Source organism: Sphaerodactylus townsendi, linkage group LG13, assembly GCF_021028975.2.
Source record: "Sphaerodactylus townsendi isolate TG3544 linkage group LG13, MPM_Stown_v2.3, whole genome shotgun sequence".
NCBI lineage: Eukaryota > Metazoa > Chordata > Lepidosauria > Squamata > Sphaerodactylidae > Sphaerodactylus > Sphaerodactylus townsendi.
Window position 1 is genome coordinate 57,466,871 of NC_059437.1, and position 24,238 is coordinate 57,491,108.

Genomic DNA, 24,238 nt, shown 5'->3' on the forward strand with positions numbered 1-24,238 from the left:
TATCAGTAATGTAACGTATGATTTGTGAATGATTTCACCCCCTGAATAGTGCGCAGTCTGCTGAGCAGAGGAAGGCCGGTGTGTGTGTGTGTGTGTGTGTGTGTGTGTGGCATGAGTGGGTGTTAGATTTAATTGTCTGGTGTGAGTGTGTGTGTACATGAAAAGCTCAGGTCGTTGTAGTGTCCTGCTAGGAAGGCAGAGTTGGAACAACCTGATGCAGGTGATAGATGGGCACTGAAGCAGTTTGTTGAAAATCTGGTTCCCCGTGCATCACTAGCAAGCAGGATAGGAGCTGAATCAGGGGGTGGTCCAGCATTTGTAATGGCAACGAATGGCTCATGGGGAGGGCCAGGAGTGGTCAGATACAGTGACCCACTCAGCCACAAAGCTTGCCCGTTGACCTTTGGCAAGTCCCGTTCTTTCTCTGGGCATTGAGGGGACAAAATGGGAGAGGCAAATGCTGTCCAGAAGGCAAAGCGAGGCAGAAAGATGCAACCGGTTGGGTTTACATGGTGTTCTGTCACATTTTTAAAGCTCGCCTGGTCCTGTCCTCATCAGCCTCTCTGCTGAAAGACAGACTCATCGACAGCTGGGGCCTATGACAACTGAATGAAACCTCCCTGTTCAGGGGCAGTCTGCTGAGCACTAGAAACCGGAGGGAAACTGCAGAAGGAAGTCATCCCAGGGCATGTTCCTAGAGGCATGTGAGTGGCCACTGTCAGACTCGGCAGGCCTTTGACCTGATACGCTGGTGCCTGGGAATCAGAGGCGGAGCATCACAGGGAGAAGTGGGGTCACATGTCTCTGGGCGCGCACCAGCTGGTCAGGTGGGGGGTGGAGAATCACCCCCACACTCCTCCCCTTGGCCCCGCCCCGCCAGGCTGCTCTGAAGGTGGGGCGGGGCCATTCCCACCCCCTACACCTCTGCTGGGAATCCTGTAGATCCCACTCTGAGCCTCCCCCCCACCCCGAAATGAAAGAATTGTGAAGTGTTGGCAGACAAGTGGCGCTGAAAAACTCCTCCAAGGGTGCAGGGCTGAATGCCATTGCGGGGGGGGGGGGGGGGACTGATCAATGAAAGTCCCTGTTTAACTTGACTGTGTGGCAGTCGTGGGGAGGGGGGACTATTTCCCCCTACCCTCTGAACAAAAGAATTAAATGGGGAGATTAAAGGACTCTCTGAGCTGCAGGAGAGCACGCCTCGCAGGCAAGGCGCTCTGCGCCCACTCTTTGCAATCGGCTTTTTTACAGGCTTATCAAAATAATTAATCTGGCCCAATCAGTGGTGTGTGTGTGTGCTGCGGCCAGACATGGTGGCCCATATGGACCGACCAAGATAAATTCCTTGCAAGGGGGTCTCTCAAGCCCTCTGAATTAAACAGCCCTTTTTATGGTCACAGTCAGTGAGTCTCTCTGGATGGGTTCTTTGTGCTCCAGGATTCTCGTTTTCCATTTCAAAGTGAGAGGCAGAGAGAGAGAGAGAGAGCGCTTGCCCGTGTGGCTTCAGCATAGCTTCTCTCTGCTTCTTTCCCCAGGAAGCGGCGGAGCTGGAGAGGAATGCGAAAGGGCTTCTGGCCCTGCGCAATGCACCAGGGCACAATGTTTAAATGGGGAGGGGTGGGGGGTGGAGTGTCGGAACAGTCTGAGAGCTGCAGCTGATGAACTGGGAGCCCGTCCCCTAATCTCTGAGGTACAGAGCCTGGTTTCATTGTTCTCTGATGAGGGAAAAGCACTCTGCATGCACTCAGACACTATTCCCTTCTGCTTCTTGTTTGGCTGCCTTCTTGATGTCTCTTTCTTGTGCTGGGGAAGCAAGAGAGAAAGAGAGCCAAGGGTCAGGTCAGCTTCTTGCAGGGTGCAAACAGGTCCTGTTCCTCTGCACCATGCTCCAACACCGCCCCCGCCCCGCACGCCAGCCCTGCAGTGGGAGAGGAGCCACTGCCAGCCTTTGGGGAGATGCTTTACCTCCTGCAGGTGTGTTACCTGGAATTGCCAGGTAACAATAAGTGATTTCAGCTCAGCAACTTAATGAGGCGCAGGAAGCCGGCGTTTCTTCAAAGCAGGAAGGATTTTATTGCAAGTGATTTCTTGGCACAGCTCAGAAAAAGGAACCCCACATGGCTGTGCATCAGCCCTTTATACATTTCCCAGTAACCCAGAAAGGGGGTGTAGTCCCAACCCCATAGTGCAAAAACCAGGAAGGGGGTGGTCTCCTTCCATCTAATACAGAGAAAATATCCTAGAACGCCAAAGGGAGAAAACAGTCCCTTTGCACATGCTGATGAGATCAAATCCCAGAAGAAAAGTTTGCACCTTCTTGCCTGAGGTGGTTCCTTGAGAATGTTAGACAGAGACAAGTTCAAATGAACCAATGAATTCTTGGATCCTGAAAGTAAGGATGTGAACAGTCCAATGAGCTTCTGGATCCTGAGAGTAAAACTTCAAACAGTCCAATAGCAAAACAGGGTGACATCCTTTGTTAATCAAAAGGCCCTTTTGTTGGTGAAGATGGGATTACCTGGGTGTTGGTTCAAACTGAATTCCAGGAGTAACTTCCTTGTCCCTTAATTTCAACCTTTCTGGCCACTGCTTTGGCCATCAGAAACAAATTTCAAAAATAACATTTCTAAACTTAAACGTTAGGGAAACCTTAAAGGATAAACACATGTACTTATACTTATGGGCAAGACTTTACAGATACTTATTGGCATGGCTTTCTTAAATCTAACAATAACAAAACCTTAAACTAACTGAAGAACCTAACTAAACTAACATCCTAAACTGCAGGCACATCATAAATTCAACTTAAAAGGGGCTTTTATTACATCCTAGAAAGGCATAAACAAGAGGGAAACCATATATCATTGGCACAAGCATACATAAGCATTCTCTATGGGCCTTATGGAGGCTTCTGAACCACACAAGTCTCCGTGTCCGGGCATGGAGCCTGTGTAGCCAGGCAACCTGACTTCAGGAAAATATTTTGTTTATTTTCCTGGCGGTAACAAGTGGAGAGAGGCTCTCCTGCCTTGGGGCTGCAGGGGTGGAGAAGCTGCCCTGACCCAAATCTCATGATGGTGGTCAAAAATGCAACAGGAGAAGAAAGGCCATCTGAAAGCCAGGGCAGAAGTTTGGGGGAAAGGCTGTGCGTTTCTCAGAGATGAGCCCAAGAGCAAGGGGGCAGGAGGCAGCCTCTGCGCTCCTACAGGAGGCCTCCTCTTCTGGCTCCTTCCTTAAGGCACAAGAGCCCGTGGCTGTGTGGCTTCACTCTGCCGCCCCCCCCCCCCCCCCCCGGCCATAGGAGGGAAGGGTCTGTTGTCAATGTCCAGCGTGCAAAGGAACTGAGAAGAAGACCCAGCAAGGGGCAGGCAAGGGGTCAGCTTGAGAGGGCTGTAAAGTCAGAGCCCCCCCCCCTCCGTCCTTTTGTGTCCCCTCTTGTCTGTCCTTAGATTGACACTCAGGCCCCACAGGGAGGCTGGCCGGCCGCCCTGTCCCTGCAGTGTGAGGCTGGGGCTTCTTGCTTTGAGTGAAGGCTGCAGAATGCAAACGTGGATCCATTTCTTGCCCAAACCGCCCAAGCCAAAGGAAGCAGGCCTGTCTGGGAGCCTGAACTCTATGCTTCTGCAGGCCAAGACTGGAGCTGAAATGGCACCCGGGTCATAAAGTTGGCCTTTTGCTTGGTCATCTGTGGAGCTGGTCTGTCTGTCCAAATTCATTTGAAATGGTCTGTTCCCCCTCCCTGCAGTGAAAGAGATTTAAGTGAAAGGAGGAAATTCAGAGTGTGTTCTGAGTGGTCCTAAAGGAAGTCAGGGGCCCTCTCCCACCCATTCCCTGTCCCCCTCTTGCCAATGTCCTTCCCCCCTTCTCCATTCTCTCTCCTGTCAGTCTCTGAGGTTCTGACCTGTTTCTCAAGATTCTGTGGTCATCGATGTTTAGTAGAAACTATTAACCTGCTTCCAGACTTTTCTACACTGTCTGGAAACTTGAATGAAAACAGAGGGCCTTTCCCCACTTTCGTCCTTCCCCTCTATGCTGTGCACTGCTCTCAGCGCGCAGCATCCCAGGCGCGCGCCCGGCCATCCCCACGACCCCACGCTCTGCGCGGGGCCATCAAAAGGCGCCGTTGAGAAGAGCGCCTGGGACAACAGCAGCAGCTTCGGGACGGCTGCGGTGTCGCCGCCCCTCTCAGTGGGGAGTGCCGAGGGACCCCGCGCTACTCTCCTCGAGTAGCACGGGGCTTAAGGGAAGTGGGGAAAGGCCCAGAGCTTCTTAGGTAAGTGCCTTCTGCACCAAATGTGCCCATGCCCACCTGTTCTCCAGCACCACCTGATCCTTTCTTTGCCCCTCCCAACTTGACGTGACTGCTCTTCCCTCTGGGGCTGCTTTGGAAAGCAAGCTTAGCTGCTCTGGGAAGCCAGTCCTACTGATCCAAAGCAAGCTGGAAATGGTTGTGCTTTGAACTGAACAAAGTAGGGGAAGACAGCAGGTTCTAGGGGCGCAAAACCTCATCTTGGCCAACAGCCACATTCACAATAGAAGAAGGTGTCTTTTTATTCAGCAAGAAAAGGCCCGGTCTTGTTTGCAAGAGATAAACGGAAACAAAAGAACCATTCTTGGCTGAAGTCTAAACTCATAGATGTCCGTCAGGGGGGTGGGGGCGGGGGCAGGTTCAGCATCCTGGTGCATGATAAATGTTGCTGCGTCCCCACCCCCCAATGTGCAGCGTTTTATCAGAAGAGACAGAAGGAGAAACATCTGAGGGTGGGGAACAGGCCGGGCCCTGGCTCTTCTGCTCTCCTGGCAAGGAGGAAGGACCAAGGCCAACAGCCTCTTCTCTTTTCGATGCAGAACTCTGGCCCAGCAATCCCTTTCTCAGGGCCCGGGGTGGGGGGTGGGGTGCAGCACCTTCCTCCTCCGGGCAGGTGGGCCTCAGGTAAACGCCAAGCCAAAGAGAGCCAGCAGCAACCTCTCCAGGCTGTGAACAAGTTAATCCCAGTGGTTTCCTCAATGATATGTCCACTTGAAGCTCTGTATCTTGTCCATTCATTGCCAGGGATTGAACGGGGGGGGGGGGGGGGGGGGCTTTCATCCAACCAGCCGGGGGCCTTTTCATCCAAGCTATAGGCCACGCCCCACAACAGCAAGGAATTTCTGAGTCCCCAAATTGTTTTGTTTATTTCATTTACTTCATTTATACCCCATCTTTCTCCCCAGTAGGAATCCAAAGGCAGCAGAGTGTAATGGTTAGCAGTGGCAGACTCTAATCCAGTGAACCAGTTTTGTTTTCCCTGCTCCTCCACATGAAGCCTGCTGCGTGACCTTGGGCCAGGCTCAGTTCTAGCAGAACTCTCAGCCCCACAAGGTGCCTGTTGTGGGGAGAGAAAGGGATTGTGATCATAAGCCCCTTTGAGACTCCTGAGGTACAGAAAAGCAGGGGATAAAAACCAGTTGTTCCTCCTCCTCCTCCTCCTCCTCCTCCTCCTCCTCCTCCTCCTCTTCTTCTTCTTCTTCTTCTTCTTCTTCTTCTTCTTCTTCTTCTTCTTCTTCTTCTTCTTCTTCTTCTTCTTCTTCTTCTTCTTCTTCTTCTTCTACCACTCTCTTCACCTCCATTTCATCCTCACAATTGCCCTGTGAGGTAGGCTAAGCCAGGGGTGAGTAACCTTCACTATCAAAAGAGCCATTTCTGCTCCCCGCCCCCAAGAAAAAAACTGTCTGGAACTGCAAAACATATTTGAGCCTTATAATGAAGGCAATACAGCCTATTAAGTCTAAATTAGCCGTCAACATTACTAATCGGTCTAATTGAGCATTCAATAATATGTTTTACCAAATGTGGCTATGCTCCGCAGTGGACTATTTATGATTATTTGGTACTTTTAACTTTGCGTTACAATAATACCCTGTATTGTTGCATTTGTGGGCCATTACGACAGGCACAGTGACCAGCAGTAGAGTCAAAATGGTGTTGGTAATGACCACTTAACATAGCACATAATAAAGAAATTATCCGGCACAAAACACACTGATTATCATCAACACGTATTGCTGTAAAAGGGAGTTAGACAGGCTCATGGAGAGGAAACTGGCGGGGGTGGGCATGGCGGCGGGGGCTCCCTCCTCACTGGCACCTTCTCACTGGCCTGACTTGCGAGAGCAGGGAGAAGCAGAGCGCAAGCGAGCACAAGCAGATGTCGGTTGCCAACGAAACTGACTCAAGTGGCAACCAGGCTAAGGAGACACCGTGTCCCTCCTTAGAGCCACAGTGCAGCCTGGGAGCAGAATGACCACCAGCTGTCACGGCTGCAGCCCACAGCGCCACGGCCTCTGCAGGCCACGGGCCGCTTTCCTCCAGGGCAGGCCATGTTTCCTGCGCTGTGCTGCCCGGCGGGCCGTCTGCTTGGGTAGAGAGCCACTCCAGAGCTGCATGCGGCTCCAGAGCCACAAGTTGCAGACACCCCCCCCCCCCGCGCATTAGGCTGAGAGAGTGTGGCCAGCCCACGGCCACCCAGAGAGCTTCCGTTGCTTGAGTGGGGATTCAGACCTGGGTCCTCCAGATACAAGTCCACCACTCTTAACCTCTGCACCACAGTGGCTACCGGTGCCCTTATCGCGTGCAGAGTGCTTCCCAGAGGCAGAAAAGAGACTCCAGGGCTCAGGTCCCAGAAGAGCCTCCCCTGTGGGGGAAATTTCAATCAACAGATATCTGTTTGCAGCCACAGTGGAGGCAGCTCATTGTGTGTGTCCGGGGGTGGGGAGAGCAAGTGTTGGTATAAGAGTGGCATTATCAAAACTCTCCAAGAGGAAACTCGGGGGAAGGGGGGGGCTCGCGGTCCAGGAGATTCTGGGCTCAGGATGCCGGAGCTGGAGAAAGTGTCCTGCAGAGGACAGGGGGAGCAGAAGTTACGAAAGGCCACGGACGCTCTCCCTGGGCTTTAGACCTGGCACCTTACTCCTGGGCACACTGGATGTGCCCACCGACTGCCCCTTGAATAATGCCCCCACCCCTGTGGGCCAAAGTCCTTTGGGTGTCTGCAAAGGGATGCTCGTCATCTGTCTGTGTCCACGGCACACAAGGCGTCCATCTGTGGGGGCTCTGGGGAATCCACGGAGAACTGTGCTGAGGGCTGCCCCCCTTGCCTCACATTCCATGGAGCACAGACGTGGCCTGGCGTGGGGCAGCTGCACCAGAGCCATGTGTGGGACATTTTCCAGCCACCTCCATTCACACCTGACCTCTTCTGCTTCTTCTCATGACGGGTGCGGCTCAACTCTGCCCTCCAGAGTCCACCCAGCCCTGCCAGGAGAGGACAGGAGCTTGACTGGGCAGGTGGTTTTCAGGAAAGACTCAAAAGGGAACCTCCCAGTTGGCTTTTCCTGGTGTCCCCAACTGAGATGAGCAGCAAGGAGGTTGAGGCTCACCCAACTGCAGTCCAGGCCTTTGGGCCCAAGAGGATTTGCAAACAAGCCCTGCGGTGGAGCTTTGCCTCAGCAGCCTTTTGGAGGAAGGCCTCGGCCACCTCTGGGCTCAGGGAACGGGAACGGGTGAGAATTATTTGGTGCCGAAGTTGCAGCGTCACCCCGGCACAGAGCTGGCACCCTCTTGCCCCACGATGTGGCACGGGACTCGTGGGAAATGACCCTTTGCTCCTGCACGAGGAGCCAGAGGACGCAGGGCAAAGCTCCCAGGATGACAAAAGGAAGACAATTGCCCTGCAGGAGGGAGGGGAAGGAGAGCCAGAACAAACCGCTCGGAAGCTCCTCCCTCCTCCTCCTCCTCCTCCTGCTGCCGCTGCCGCCAGGTTGCTGGTATTTGTGGGCATGAAAGTGTAACCCATGCCATTTTAGACTTTTTGTTTTGTTTGGATCTTAGGGCCCAGGGGATAAGAGCTCACTGAGCATGTGCAGTTGGTAGGCTTATTTATTTATTTATTTATTTATTTATTGTTTGTTTGTTTGTTTAGTTTTATATCCCGCCCTATCCCCGAAGGGCTCTGGGCGGCGTACAACAAAGTTAAATCACAATTCGGCTAAGTACAATCAAAACTAAACAATTAAGATCCAACATAAATAAATTACTAGCTCCCCATTTAAAACAGCGGTTAATACAAGTTTAAAATCGAATCGGGCGCCCAGCAAACCCATTTTTAAAACCCTTTGGCAGATGGCAGCGGCTCAGGCGGAGAAAGATATTTTGTATCACTTCTTACCTAGTCCTTTTAACTTGAACTTGGGAATCTTTTGTTCACAAATGGATGAGGATCAAATTAAATTTTTGTTAGCAGATGTCTTTCCATTCATTACTCATACCTCCATTCTTTAATCCATTATTATTTCTTTATTAAAAGTGTTTATACCTCACCTCTCTATAGTCATATTGAAGGTGGCTTACAAAAAGCAATAAAACAATACAATAATAATAAAACCAAGAACAGTAAAACTGAATACAACAAAATTCAGTAAAATAACATACCAATCTAAAGTCACTAAAATACCTCTATGAAACCTAAAAGGAGCTTGTTAAAACCTGGATGTTAAAAACATTGACATTTGGGGGGAAAAAATCATAATAACAATCTTGATGCATCAACTAGCCCACCTGTTTAATTATCTTAATAACGTCTGATTTTTCCCTATTGGTTACAGATATTTTAATGTATGTTTAATTTTGTAGTTATTTCAATCTCCATGAGTTTTGCTTATGCTGCTATGGACGATGGCCTCAAGAATAAAAGTTATCAACAAATAGATGCTCTACTACTGAGCCAGGTCCAGGAGGCCGGAACCTGCAGGCCCATTCCACAAACAGCAGCACTTTTCCTCAGCATCGTGGCCAAAAGGACAAAGCTGACTTGCGCAGAATGAATCTGAGGAATTTAGATTTATACCCCACTTTTCTCAGCCATGAGAAGGCTCAAAGCAGTTTACAAACTTCTTCCCCTTACTGGTTGTGTTGGGTTTTCTGGGCTGCGTGGCCGTGGTCTGGTAGATCTATTTCCTATAGGGAGGGGTTGCTTACTTATTACCAACTGCAAGAGCTCCACCCTCCTCAGTTGATCTGGCCTGCAGTAGAAGGAAGGCCTACAGCTCAATTGAGGGAATTACTTATTTTTTACAGGTCCAAACTGAAGAAAGACCTGCAGCAGCTACATCAGATGCAGAAGGCCAGATGAGAGAAAGAAGCCCTGCTTTATTAATAGTTGGGCTTTATTGCTATCTTTCATTATTGGACATTGTTAGTGGTGGCTACTGTTCTGAGTGTGTTTTTTTTAAAAGCACTGAAGATTTTGTTCAATTGAGTTGTGCTGCATATATATATATGTTCACTATTATTTATCCTTAAATGATAGAAAGTTGTGTTAAAGATTAAAAGTTTGTTAATTTGTTCAAGCAATTTCATATTTGTTTGGTAAGCCACAGGGTGCTGTCGTATAGTATTTCCTAGGTCTCCAATGGAGACTGATGTGGCCAAGGATAAATAGGTTACAAAAGGCCACCCATCAGCCTTTTGTCTCGGGTGCTGCTGTTGCAATTCCAGGTGTGTGGCAGGGAGCTGCCAAGCGCTGGACATTCATTTCCTTCCTCCTGCATCTGAAGGCCGGGCAAAGTCATCCAGCAAAAGAAGGGTTGCCTGCCAGGATCGCTGGCTCGAGGCTCCTGCCTGCATCAGCCCCCAGAAGAGGAAGGCTGCCAGCACGGCCACTGCGGGGAGGGACCAAGCCTCGGGGGAAGGCAGAGCTTCCGCTCATGTCCAGGTTCAGCCCCCGGCACCCCCACAAAGTGCTCCATGTTATTCTCCTTTCCTGCTTTATCCTCACAGGTAGTTTAGGGTGAGTGTGTGGGTCACTGGTTCAAGGTCACCCAGTGAGTTTCCACAGCAGAGGAGGGATGGGAACTGGGGTCTCCCAGAGCCACCGACACTCTAGCCACCACACAACGCTGCCTCTCAAGGTGTTCAGGACACTTGACTAACTCGAAGAGGGGGGTCCAAGCAAGCAAGCAGCATTAGTGATCAAGGTCAAAATCCTAGAAAGGGAAGTCACGCTGCTTCCCACCCCTCCAAGCAGGATCAAAACAACCAAGGTTTGTAAATTACCTCTTTGGGGAATGAGGAAGTTGGGTTTTTTTCAGGGGTGGTGGTGGTTGTAATGCTAGTTGGCAAGACAGAAGATGAGATCAGCAACAGTAACCTGAAAGCAGTTTGCAACTCCTCCTCCTCCTCCTCCTCCTCCTCCTCTTCTTCTTCTTCTTCTTCTTCTTCTTCTTCTTCGTCTTCTTCTTCGTCTTCGTCTTTGTCTTCTTCGTCTTCGTCTTCGTCTTCATCTTCGTCTTTGTCTTCTTCTTCTTCTTCTTCATCTTCGTCTTCTTCTTCGTCTCCGTCGTCTTCGTCTTCAATAAACACAAACATTTGGAGAGTTTGAGGAAGCTGCTTGCAATTTACAAGCCATCCATGCATTTGCCAGATTGCTTCCAAAGAGCAAGGCCACCCCCCAAATGCACACCTTCTCGGTTGCCCCCCTAGCATGCCCCACTTCCTGACAGGCACAGTGGTGGCAGTAGCCAGGCCCATTTCTGATTGCAAAGGGCAGTCATGTTGGTTTATTGCAGCAAAACAGAACAAACATCCCAGGGCACCTTCAAGACTAAAGGAAAAAAATCCACTTCTTCAGATATGTGGAAATCAAACTGGGAATGCCGTGCAAGGGAGAGATGAGGCCGAGAGGGAATTTCATCATGTCTCTTTCAAGTGTGAGTCTGAGCAGGGTGTGGGGGGCAGAAGGTAGAAAGGTTAGGAGCAAATGCAGCTACAGAACTTCAGAGTGTGTCTGGCACAGAATTAGCTGTTATAAATAATGAATGATGAGAGGGTCAGAGGTTTGAGCAGATGAGAAAGCTGACAAGTTTAAATGAAAATGCACAGTCCCTGGTGGAAAGTTGAGAGTCTGGTATAACATGTAAAGAAAGGCCAATTAAAGCCTCTGAAAAGGGGATGCTGTGTAGAGCCATTGCAGTTGGTAAAGAAATCCAAGTCTCTGTTTAGGCCATAGTGTAAAATCTCGGTGCATTCTAATTCAGCACTTCTGAATTGTTTTGTTGGTTGGGGTTTGTGTGTGTGTGTGTATATATATATATATATATAGAATATCAACTTCCAGGTCTCCAACAGTATGTCCAGGAAGGTTTAGATGTTTCCAGTTTCCAACATTCAGTTTCTGGATGTTGTGATTTCTTATGTCCGATTTGTGCGTATTGATTCTCTCGCATCAGGACTGATCCATTGGCTCCGTGCAGACAGTAGCCCATGTAGGCATCATGGGCTCATGACAGCATTTATTAAATGGGATGAGGTGCAGGATGATGATTAATTATTTATCAAAATATTACGATTGGATGATGAGACCAGAATGGCACAGCTGATATTATTAAGTCTTGTAACAGGATTGTCCAAATATGTGGGGACAAAGTCGGCATCTGGGTCTATACTGGGGTTTAGTTCCTGAGTTTATGTCTGTGCTGGACAGTCTGCTTTTGTAGGTGAGAAGCTATTTGGCAGGGGTGGGGGTGGGGGTGATATGTCTGTAAGTGAGAAAAGGACTCCCCCCCTCCCCGCTGCAAGTCTTGCAAGTGATTTGTTGATCTATGCAAGCTCTTCAGTCAGCTCTTCAGCCGAGAAAGAGTCAAGGATGTTGTTTGTTACTAAACATTTGCTAGATTAGCATAGCCAATAGTCACTATTGTTATCTGCATTAATGAAGTGATCCATTGATTATCACTTGCTAACCAATATATTGCCATAGCAGCGTTTTTCCAGGCACTTACCCAATTGAGAGGAAGTTGTAAAAATCATTTCCTATCTTTGTTCTCAGAGTCGCACCTCCTCTCACCGTGGCTCAGCTTAGAGAGGGCTGCATTGTTGTCTTCCTCCACGATACCTTTCCCTTCTGTTTTTCTTAGTAAACTTTAGTTAAGCTAACCAGCAGCACCTGTGATTATTTATTCTGCTAGCTATCTTTATTTTTTCAGCATCGTGATTGAGTGCACCAGAAATGCTGGGGGGGGGGGGGGCACCTGTGGGAATGGCCTCCTCTGAGCCTAGCTGGTCAAGCTTCCTGTGGATCCTTAATTGCTGGGTGGCATTTGCCAAAGACTACAGCCCCCCCATGCTTGAGGCCTGGTCAGTTTCAAGGGAGGATACTAGCCTGTGGGATCCCGAGGTTTCTCTCCTCCAGCCCCCAGCAGCATCTCTGCCTTCCAGCCCACCCACCCCCCAAGGCAAACATGTCAGGGCTCCTTCCTTTCAAAGAGAAGGATATGAATTATGCTCTTAAAATCCCTTTGTTTTGGTATCCATGTTCAAACCTACTAAGCCCTTTAAGTAACCAGAAAAGGCACTGGATTGCCATGTGTTTTAAGTGCCCTCCTCCGTCACAGCGTGAGGACCAGGTCTGCTCATCCAAAACAGCTTGGATGAGTCATCTGTGCAAAGACGATGCAAATCCAGGGCAAGACGGCTGAGGCAGGCTCCGTGCCGCCAACGCAAACCCCGTTCCAAGGGAGGCGATGGCCCAGGCGGCAGCCGTCCTCATCCTCAGCGAGTAAGATTGCCAGGTGTGAATCGGGAACTACCTGGAGATTTGGGGGGTGGGGCCTGAGGAGGGTGGGTTTTGGGGAGGCCAGGGACCTCAGCAGGGGTGGGGCCACAGAGTCCACCTTCCCAAGCAGCCGTCTTCTCCAGGGGAACTGATATCCTTTGCAGGAGACCCCAGCCAGTACCTGGAGGTTGGCAACAGTATTGTTGAGTGTAGGGGCCCTGTGCACCATGCGTGGCTTCTCCCTCTGGCCTCTGGGCCTCTCCAAGGTGCTTTGCTTTGCTGTGCCCCCATTTCATCCCCTTCAACACCTGAACTGCGTGGCTGGGTCAGGATCAAACCGAGCTCCATCCCGTCCCACGCCCAGATGCCCCTGGGCCTCCACAACTACAGCAGGAAAGGGGGGGCGCACCCAGTCATTTGCCCCTCCCCACACTTGGTTTGGATAGACATGATTGTACTCCCCTCTCCATAGAGCAGGGGTGTCAAACTCGTGGCCCTCCAGATGTTCATGAACTACAATTCCCATCAGTCCCTCCCAACATGAGCATTGGCTATACTGGCAAGGACTGATGGGGATTGTAGTTCATGAACATCTGGAGGGCCACGAGTTTGACACCTGTGCCATAGAGGATCTGCTGTTGCTTTCCAGACAAAGGAAATGAATCCCTCCTCCCACTGGCCAGGCTGCAGGAGGAACAGACTTGAGGTCTCTCCTGTAGGCACTGAGGGCTTCCCCATGAAGGCAAAGGAGAGGGGACTGGTGTGTGTGTGCGTGCGTGCGTTCACACACGGGCAGAGTGTTTGGCTGCTGCATGGCTGGCTCTGAGGGCACAACCTCCCCCGCCCCCCAGGTTCTCCAGCCCAGGAGATGCAGAGCTGTCTGGGTGTCAGCAGAGGTCTGGTCCAGCACAGCAGCTGCTGTCCTTCGCTCGGGCTCACCCACATTCTGAATGGCAGGCTGGTGTTAGGCAGGATCCACCTGTGGGTAAGAGATGGTTCCGTCCCGCTCGCTCGCTCGTGTCCTGGCCCATGAAACAGAAGGGAAGCCCAACGCACCCCGTTCTGGCAACAGGATTTTTGCGCACGCTATTTGCTGTCTGCCCCATTGGTCAGCAACAGCAGCTGCCTCTTCCTCCACCTTTTTGGGGGGTTTTCCCACCCACCAAAACCAGTGGATTATTCTTTGTGTTGAGAGGACCATCTGCTCTGCAGCAAGCCTCCTGCAGACGCAGTGGAGCCAGGCCTGGCAGTTGCAGAACCGCCTGCGACCAACCGACCGACCGACCGACCGACCGTGATTCACCTGCACCAAGCTTGCTGAGCATGAGAGGCAACATGGAATGCCCCCCCACCCCCTCTGCCTAGTGCTGAGTGTGTTCCTCTTGCCCCATACGGCCGGCCGTCGGTCCCTGTGCTCGTGTGACGGCCCGTGCTTGAGAGGCTGCTGCAACCAGGCCCCCTCCTGAGAGGTTTGATGGCCTCCTTTTATGCTGCCCTTTGATTTTATTGGAAAGCATTTATCTACTTTACGATTCTTGTATTTCTAACTGTTTTGATACCTTGATTGTCTGGAAGCTGCTTTGGGAGTAAAGCCACGAGCGCGGCACTCTGTTTTCAGTTAATTAAGCAGCGAAAGGAGGCCGACGTTGGACACAGAGAGCGGCTGAACCACACCGGAGCAAAATGGGGGCCAGTGGTGGGATTCAAATAATTTAACAACCGGTTGTTTACAAGCACCATTTTAACAACCGGTTCTGCCGAAGTGGTGCGAACCGGCTGAATCCCACCACTGGCTATAGCTGAAGCTGCCCCCTCCAGTCCCTGGCGACCAGTGCTTTCAGAGACAACCTTCTCAGGGTCCACGCTCAGGTGTCTGATAAACTCACCAGAAACCAGCTGCAAAGCTCCACCGAGGGCCTCGTTCTGCCAAGATTGGCGGCATCAGCTCAGAAAGAGGCTGGGGAAGTCGGGGCCTTGTTGGGCACAGCTGCTCCTGGGCACAAAAAATTATCTTCCATCTTGAAAAAGGGGGTCACTTCTTTTGTCTAAAAGAAAGGGGGAGGGAGAGAGAGGGATCCGTTGCCTTTATTTTCTGGCTTCTCTGCACACCCCGGCCTGCACAGCTGATCCGCAGACGCTTGGCCTTGCAGGGAATCGGCCAATTTCATCAACATTTCCCTGCTTTCTGGTTATCACTCCCCTTCTCGCCTGCTGTTTATGCAATTAATTGCGACAAGATTATGGTTTAGTTCTTAGGAGTAATGAGATAAGGAAGCTTTTACCAAGGAAATGGCCGCTCTCCCTTCCGCTTCCAGTGGGGGACACTCCGACACTTGCAGCGGAAGGTTTGGTGAGCAGCCAAGACATTTGAGCATGGATGCTGCTGCCTGGGGCGAATGGCTGCCTTTGGATGCCTGTTGGCAACATCTGGAAAGGAGTTTCACAGGGGGACTGTCACATTCCAAGCCACAGGGGAAATGTTGACCGAGGCCTGGTGCTGGTTTTATGAGAGTTTCGAGGTAGGACACATCCAGTGCCCTTCAGTAGGCTCTCTGCTCACCCACACTCAAGTGACCCACTGGGAAAAGGGCACTGGGAAAAGGGGGGGAGCAGAGGGCCCAACTGTCTCTTGAGACCAGACCACCAATTTCCAAACTTGTTCCCTTCAAGCTGCAGTGCTCTAGGGCTGGAAATCTGGCTTCTTGCAGCGCGCTTGCAACGACTTCGTCCAAGCAGTTAAGAAACCGCAAGTAGTTTTCCACGTTTGCCTACAGCTGAGGGGCTGGCTGCGGGGCCCGTGCAGAGCCAGCTCAGCAGTACGGCAGCCCCTGGGCAATGCGGCGTGTGAGAGACATACGCATGCAGCCATCCACGTGTGCCTGCAAAGGTGGCCGTGATACTAAATGGGAGGTGAATGCCAATGTCCCCTTGCTATCATAAAAATTGACATTAATATTGTACATTATCTTTAGTAAAACACATGTTAAACGTGCATTTTCCAATAACAAGTATTTGTAGTTTAGTATAGTATTTATTTATTATCGACAGAAAGTCACAATATACATAGATTAGCATGGAGCTCCTGTGCTCCTGGGGCCCCCCTGGGCAACTACCCTGTGTGCCCGCATGTTAAGATAACCTGAGCAGGGGTGAGGCTGCCCCTCCCTCATGGTTGCAGCCCAAACCCCCGACCAGGATGAAGCTGGATTCTTCCCGAGTTCACCTGATATATTTGGGACCAGTCCCTTGGATGTTGTGGCCTTGCAGGAGTTCACTCCATGGAGGAAACGACAGGGCTGGGGGAGGGGCACGAGGACTGCGTGGCACCTGTGCCCACCAGCCATTGCCAGGGCTCAGGACAGTGTGTTCCTCACACAGAGGAAAGGAGGGGCGCCTGGTCTCAGAAGCACTGGCCAGGCTACTGGTGGAGCGGGGAGGCAAAGTTCCTTCCGAAGGGGAACAGGAGATCCCCAAGGACTTTGCTGGCCAGGTTGATGAACGTTTCACAGGAGCACAGAGAGACTGGCCAGGTCTTCCGCGGTAGCTGTAGCAGGAGACAATGCAAAGCTGCCCTTTGCTCTCCGGCATCTGAAATGTTGGTGGGAAAAAGTGCGGGGGGGGGGGGGGCAGGGGACGGACGGACTGGAGAATCAAACCCAGTTCTCCAGATTAGAGTCCAGCTGCTCTTAACTACTAGGCCACGCTGGCTCCCACAAACAAATTTAGGAGCACCACCAGCCAGCCCTAATGCCAGTCCTTGTGAGACCTATGGCTTGCTTCCATCCACTGCAAGAACAGACCTCGGGCTTCTGCTCTTTGCATCCTCATGTCCGTGGAGCTTCGTCCTTTTCTCTCTGCCTGCCTCGTTTAAGCAGGAGCCCCAGCGGAGGAATGTTAAGTCCGGAAAAACTTAAGTCCAGGAAGTTCATGGATACCCCTGGTGGGTCAGCCAAATTCAGCAGCTCATGAATGTGTGGAGCGGAAGAGGGTTGCCAACTTTGGCTTGGGGGACTCCTGCAGATTTGGGGCTAGTGGAATTTTGGAAAGGGAGTTCCACGGGGTTATGGTTCCAGAGAGTCCACTTTCTACAGCAGACATTTTCTTTTCTGATCTATGTTGTCTGGGAAGCAGGGTGAATTCTGGGAGATCTCTAGGCCCAACCCGGGGGGCACTCCTTGGTCCCTGTCAACCTCCACGTTTTCATCCAAGCCCACGGACCTGAGTTGGTTCCCTCCACTCAAACTCTCCCCAGAGGCCGAGCCTGGCCCTCCTTGTGGGTACGTGTGCGCTCACACACCCAAGAGAAGAGGCGACAGTCCCAGATCAAAGCAGCCCTGCTGGGAAAGGGTCTGGCCAGTCTTTGACCACCAACAACTGAATCCAAATTTCTTTTTGAAACACCTTTTCCTTCTCCTTTTCGTTGCAGACGTGAACTCTGGGGAAAGGGCTGACTCTTCGAAGATGGCCCCGCTCCACTCGGAGGAGCCGGTGAACAACACGCTTCTTGATGTGGGGTCAGGCACCCCCACCACAGGAGGAAGTCTCGTCCCAGCAAGAGAAGCCTCCGCTGGCCATCCGAAGGAGAAGGCAAGCTCATCTCGGAGGCACGCCGTCGCAGAGGCAACGTCTTTCTCGCAGCTGCCTTCCAACACAAGGCAACCTCCCCCTGCTAAGCAGACGCCCCCTCCCCCAAGGCAAGGAAATGCCGCCAGGAAGCACCCGAGAGTCCGGACAGCCACAGCCAGGGGCCCCAAAGCACCCCCTGTCCACACGAGTGTGCCGAACCCCCGGTCGTCCGTCTCTGTGGAGAATCTGTACACCCCAGAGGACATAGCTGCTGCAGCTCATGAAGAAAAACCCACCGTGCCTGAGCTGCCATTGTGGGGCAGCAGGAAAGGGGGCCGTGGGGTGACCAGCCACTCCCCGCTCCAGATTTCCCCTTTCACAGCCAGCCCGGTGACCTCTCAGACTTTGCCTCATGGCCCAGAGACTGTGGAGCCAGGCCTGGCAGACCCCAGGGCTCCTCCCCAGGAGGAAGAAGGCAGCAGTCTGGTGAACATCAAGGCAAAGAACCCCAAGGAGGAGGAGGAGGAGGAGGAGGAGGAGGAGGAAGAAGAAGAGCCAGCAAAGGGAACTTCCTTTGAGGAGGGCCAGGAGGCCACCACCTCCACCATCATCACCACCACGGTGATTTCCGCGGAGCAAACGCCAAGTAAGGTGTTTCTGACCTGCCTTTTTGTCACAATGAGTTTGCCCACTCAGGTCAAGAAGCCCCCGCGGGGTTGCGAAGGGGCATCCCAGGGCCCTAGGAGCCCCACCCCAAGGGGACACTTGACCCTCCCCGGTACTCCTCACAGCCCCAGGAAAAGGGAGCACCCCCCCACACGCACTCACCAGCATTTCCCACCCATGCCCAGCTGTGGCTACCTGCTGCACCTTGTTCTCTGTGTCGAGCAACAGAGCAAGATGAAAATACTTAATCAGGTTTAAGGTGGGTTCAAAAAATGTTCTCCATAGTACACCTGTTATAGGAAACATCCAGTTATTTGGCAAACTTCATCCCGTGATGGAAACGATGAGGGCCAGAGGGAGGAGCATCCCCTCTCTGCCGGAGACGCCGTCTCTGGGTCTGGCAGGAAGATGGGTGGGAAGAATCTTGGAGGGAGCTAAGTTGGGAGTCTGACTCGTTAACCAAAAGTTTCCCTCCAGTTCTCTGTGGCGTGAACTTCTACGAACCAGAAGGCTACATCGACTCCACAGACTACCCTCCGCTGCCTCAAAGCAACTTCCTGGAGTGCGTGTACAATGTGACTGTCTACACCGGGTATGGGGTGGAACTGCAGGTAGGAAGGCTCTCGGGGGCGGGGGGGGGGGCAGGCTTGGGGCAAACATCCTCTGACCAAACTCCTCTCCCCTGTGCTGCTGTGTTTCAGCAGGCAGGGATTCACCAGGTCTGGGCCTTTGCTCCTGCTGCCTTCGCAGGCTCTGAACAGGCCAGGCAAAGCAGTTCAGGGCCTAGAAATGCTTCTGGGGCCACACATTCTCCCCTGGACAGCTCATTCCGGCCCCCCCAAGAGGAGCTAATGCCAGGCAGCTAATGCTCTTGGGAATCCTGTCTTGTCTCTTCCCTGTGAAGTGTGTGTGCAGAGGGATCCCCAAACCCAGAGAATGCCAGTGTGGTGCGATTGCATGATAGCTCCAGTCCCCCCACGCCCTGAGCCAGTTCAAGACCGATCAAGCTTTGGAAGGAACAGGAAATGAGCCCACCCCCCCGACCCCCAATCCATATCCAAGGCAGCTTATAAGAATCACAATAAAATGACAAGAAGCAGATATCCCAAAACAAAAATGTTAAATGCGGAGGTTTTCCATGCCCCCGGCTCCCTGGTCATTTGACTGGGAATGCTGGGGACGGAACCCAGGCCCAAGTTCTGCATGCCGGGGGTGGGGGGGCTCTTCCATGGGACCACAGCCCCGTTGCTTTCTGTGACGCACAGATTTTGCTTGAGACTCAGCCGCGTGGATTTTTCCTCCCTGCCCTGAAGGTGAAAAGCGTCAACCTGTCCGAGGGAGAAGTGCTGTCCATCCGTGGAGTGGACGGTGGCAGTTTGGTGGTTTTGGCCAATCAGATGCTCCTGGTGGAAGGCCAGGTGATCCGGAGTCCAACCAACACGATCTCAGTCTATTTTCGCACTTTTGCAGAGGATGTGATCGGGACATTCCAGCTGCACTATCAAGGTACGTGTGCCTCTCCTGCAGGTGAGATGAGCCCCCCCCCCTCTCTGAGAGAGTCCTCTCTCAGAATTCTCTCCCCACCTTGTCGTGGTGCTGCTGAGACCTGGCCTCTGCCTGCCGTACACTGAAGAGGCTGGATCCAGTGCTGCTAGGAGGGACTGTGACTCCTGCAGGCTGCCGTAGCTCCATGTTTTTCTCCATACAACCAAAATAAAACCCTGTTGAGTAAGTAGAACATTTCAGTACTGGGGAGAAGAGAACTCAGCATGGTTGGGACTCTGCTGGGCTCATTTTCTGCTCACAGGGAGTGGTTTTATTTTAACCAAGCAGAACATTAAAAATGTGATCCCCACACCTGCAGTTGTAGTCCTGCCACATGTGTAGGCCAGGTTTAACACAACTGGGCACCTGCCAGCAAGGGGCTTGCTGTGTTCTGCAGAAAGCAGATGGGGAAAGGAGGCAGAGGAGACCGTGGCAGGCAACACAGAGCCAGCATGGCGTACTGGTTAAGAGCAGGTGCCCTCTAATCTTGATTTCCCGCTCTGCCACTTGAGCTGCGGAGGCTTATCTGGGGAACCAGATTAGCTTGTGCACTCCAACACGTGCCAGCTGGGTGAACTTGGGCTAGTCACAGTTCTTTAGAGCTCTCTCAGCCCCACCCACCTCACAGGGTGTTTGTTGTGGGGGGGGGGGAGAGAAAGGAGATTGTAAGCCCCTTTGAGTCTCCTTACAGGAGAGAAAGGGGAGATATACATCCAAACTCCTCCTCCTCCTCCTCCTCCTCCTCCTCCTCTGCTTTGCCCCTCAAGGTCTCTCTGAGCCCCCATTAAGCCACACAGGGAATCATGGGGGAGGGAAGACTTGGACCAAGGAGATCCGGTTCACATCCCTGCCTGGTGGGTTTCCTGTCAGGAGGCCACAACCTTGCAGCTTAGCTGACTTTGTGGAATTGCGGAGCCAATCAAATGAGGGCCGCCATTTTCTCTCTGTAGTATGGAAACCAGAATGTGATTCCGGGGGGGAGGGTGGGAGTGTCTCCAGGCTCTACCTGGAGGCTGGCAACCTCTGTCCCACAGCCTCACTGGCCCCTGTGGCTGGCTTGTGGTCAGTGAGGTTGCAGTTCTGGCCAGGTCCGGGGGCTGCTGCTCATGCCTCTTTCCTGTGGCCGGGAACATTTGACCCGTCCAGTTTGCTCCAAAAGGCAGAAAACGACTCCCTCTCACCCCCAGGAGGAAAGGGCAGGCAGGCCGGCCCATTTCCTTTCCCTCCAAGTTCCCCAGTTTCTCCCAAAGGAGTCCACTGGGAAGGTGGGTTGTGGGGACAGAAGCTCTTTAGTGAGCGGCTCCATCCGGCTCCAGTCAGCCGAAAGCTATTTGGCCCTGAGCCCCTGCAGGTGGCATTCTTATTATTATTTGCTCAGGTGAGCTGTGCAGAGCCCCTGCCAGACTCTGGAGTTTCTGTAATCACGCAGACTTTGCCCTGCAAACCTTTCCAGTACATTTCACCAGCCTGTGATTTATACCTGCAGCCGTGTGGCTTTCATTGGTGTGAGGGACTCGCGTGTCTGCTAATAAAAGAAGGGGGACCCCCCGGCAGCCTCTGCTTTGGGAAGTGGGAGGCGCAGAAGGCCGTTGAAAACATTCACCAGCTTTAAAATGATAGCGATAAAATAAGCAGCCTTTGGAGCAAGGAGGAAGCACCCTTTCCAGACTGGGGGAGGAAGGTCGGTGCTCTCGGGCCTGCGAGAGGGTGAAGCCGTCCTGGCAGAGTCCTGCCTCCAGCGGAGCTGCAGTGTCCGGCACCCCTGTGGTGAGATGCGCCAACAGGATGGCAGGAACTGGTTGTACTTCAGCAGTAACCGAAATGCTGAAGAAAAACGACAAGACTCAGCACCAGAGCTCACCCCCTCCCCTACACTGGGCAGCTGCTCCCCTGCAGCCAAAGGAAGCCCCCCTGCCCTGGGTGCTGCGGACTTCGTCTGTGTGGAGCAGGGAAGGATCTTGCTCTGCCGCAGCTCTGGCTCCCTCCTGGGCTGGGCTTCACTGGCAGCCAGCAGCGTTTCCGCCTCAGTGCCAAGTGTGCGGCCGGGATCCTTCCAGATCTCTAGCAGCAGATCCAAAGGCCAGCCTTTCTTTCAGGCCACATTTTGCTGGTGTGGCAGGCAGGCAGGCAGGCAGGCAGGCAGGCAGGCAGGCAGGCAGGCAGGCAGGCAGGCAGGCAGGCAGGCAGGCAGGCAGGCAGGCAGGCAGGCAGGCAGGCAGGCAGGCAGGCAGGCAGGCAGGCAGGCAGGCAGGCAGGCAGGCAGTGGACTGACGGACAGGCTGTGAACTGACAGAGTCCATAGGAAAATGAAGGCATGAACACAAACCCTGGTGAAGAATCTGTGAGCCCCCATCCATTCCTCAAAGCCCTAGAGATTGGGGTGCCAACCTCCAGGTGGGGCCTGGTGATCTCCCAGAATTACAGGGGATCCCCAGACAACAAAGATCAGCTCCCCAGAGGGGGTGGCAACTTTGAAGGTGAACTTTATGGCCTTAGATCTCACTGGGTCCCTGTCGGAATCCCTGACCCTCAGGACCCTCCCCAAATCTCTAGCATGAGGCTGAGCCTGAGCTGGCAGCAGTGCCCAGAGTTCCCCATGGCCCTTTTGCAGAGCCTTTTAGGGCCCCATGAACTAGGAAAGCCTGTCGATGTGAACAGTTTTTAACTTTTCTTCCTCAGTCTTTATGCTGAGCTGCAGCTTCCCCCGCCGGCCGGACTTTGGGGAGGTGACGGTCATGGGCCTGCATCCGGGGGGCACCGCCCGCTTCCACTGCCACCTGGGCTATGAGCTGGAGGGCCCAGAAGTCCTGACCTGCCTCAATGCCTCCAAGCCCCACTGGAGCACCCCGGAGCCCGTCTGCTCAGGTAGGCGAAGACGGGGGCTTGGGAACCAGCCGGGGGGCCTGATTCTGGCTGGCTGGAGCCTGACGCCGCTTCCTTCCCCTGGTCTCGAATTGCAGCGCCCTGTGGAGGAGCCGTGCAGAACGCCACCCTCGGCCGCATCTTGGCTCCAACCCCTCTGCAGAACCACACCGAGCGCATGCTGTGCGTGTGGACCCTCCGTGCGCCAGAAGGCCAGAAGCTGCACCTGCACTTTGAAAGGCTGTTGCTGAGAGACCAACAGAGGTGAGGAGGGAGCGGCTGCCGCTGCCGGGTTGTGCTGCCGTTTGCTTGTCTTGGTGCACCTGGAGGTGGCTGGAGTCCCAAGAGCCCTCCTGTCCATTCAGAGCTCTGATGGTCCCACCGGCATGGGGGGGGGGGGGTTATGGACCCACGGCCCCACTGGCACATGATGCGTGCCAGAGAGACTCCAGGGCCGCCCACACTGGGCCACCTTCCCGCTTTTGTGCCCCTGCCTGCCCACGAATGCTGGTGGGTGGACTGTCTGGATTGGCCTGGCAAATGCTGAAGCCTGTAGACCAGTGATGGCGAACCTATGGCACGGGTGCCAGAGGTGGCACTCAGAGCCCTCTCTGTGGGCACGCGCACACCTAGGCTGGCCTGGGCATGATCCTTTACCTGGGAGTAAGCTCAGTTGCTGGCAATGGGGCTTGCTTCTGAGTAAACCCTCCCAGGGTCGCAATTCACCCATTTGAAGTGTTGCACTATTACTTCACCAAGCTTACTCCCGAGTAACATGCACCTTGGAGCCAACTGTTTTTTCTAAAGTAAAACCTCAGTTTTCAGGTGAAATTGCCGTGTTGGCACTTTGCGATAAATAAGTGGGCTTTGGGTTCACCATCACTGCTGTAGACTCTGACCTAAGAGTGTCTCTGGCTTGGCTAAGAGTTTCGAGAGCAGAGAATTGGCCATAATCTCCAAAGGGGAATGGGCTGCTGGCCACACGGTGCTGGGCCTGTGAAGAAGGAGGCGTGGGCTGGACCCTGGAGAAGCTTTCTCACTCCGAGTGGGAGGCACCTGCCCCACAGGTGGTCTGGAGATGTCCTTGGCTTCCCATCGCTGGGGGGCGGGGTGCGGGTTGGAAGAGCAGATGGCTTGGATGAGCCAAGGGGGGGGGGACGAGTTCAATGGCCTCAGGATACCTGAGTTCCGATCCCCAACCTGCCACGGAAGCTTGCTGAGTCCCCTTGAGCCAGTCACACCCTCCCAGCCTGGCCTGCCTCACAGGGTTGCTATTCTGAGATCAAATGGAAGAAAGGAAAATGATGTAAGCCTTTTTGTGACCCCACCGGGGAGAAAGATGGGGCATAAATGGAATAAGCAAATGAAGTAAGTTAAAAATGAAGTAAAAGTCAGTAAGCAAAAATAGGACATTTCAGTCCTGTTCCCTCCCACCCCCCGCCCCCACCCCCAGCAATAACCCCAGGATACCTCAGGCCACGTCACCCCGGAGTGGCCGATCGGCCGGCCTCCCACGCAGCAGAAGGAGACCTGGGATTCTGCTTCAGGAGCATTTAAAAACCCGGCCTGGAAACAGACAATAAAGCAGCTTTATGAGCTGTGAAGGAATTCAGGAGTAAAACACCTGGTTATGACCGCAGGAAACAGAGCAGAGCTGGTTAGAGAGTCTCTTTGCATATAATTCCTCTCAAATAATGTCTTCATCCAAGAAGCTGCCAAGAAGCTGGAGAATTGGCTGGGGCGGGGGCGAGGGGGGGCAGGTGGGCGGAGACACAAGAGGGCTCTGGTGCTGATCCCATCGTTCTCCAACGAACTGGTGTTTACGGGAGGGAGGAGGCCATTTGGGGTGGAGGAAGAGAAGAAAGAAGGGCTCTCCCCAACCAGGGACTGTTTTGCTTGAAGCAAGAGGCGTTTCGGGACCTTTTACCTTCCATGGAAAGACCAGGCCTCTGTTCCCCAGGCGGGGGCTAAAGGGCTGCAGTCTTCAGATCCCCACGAAGACAAAACAG

The 24,238-nt window shown here is 53.0% G+C and overlaps 1 protein-coding gene across 1 annotated transcript in view; it reads left to right on the plus strand.

Annotated features, from left to right (window-relative positions):
* Positions 1-24,238, plus strand: part of SEZ6L (seizure related 6 homolog like) — a 69,475-nt gene that overhangs the window by 26,212 nt on the left and 19,025 nt on the right. Inside the window, exons 2-6 of the mRNA XM_048514313.1 lie at positions 17,017-17,802; positions 18,300-18,433; positions 19,136-19,328; positions 22,047-22,232; positions 22,328-22,493. Of these exons, the coding sequence (XP_048370270.1) occupies positions 17,017-17,802; positions 18,300-18,433; positions 19,136-19,328; positions 22,047-22,232; positions 22,328-22,493 (1,465 nt within the window). The remainder of the gene's footprint in view (positions 1-17,016; positions 17,803-18,299; positions 18,434-19,135; positions 19,329-22,046; positions 22,233-22,327; positions 22,494-24,238) is intronic.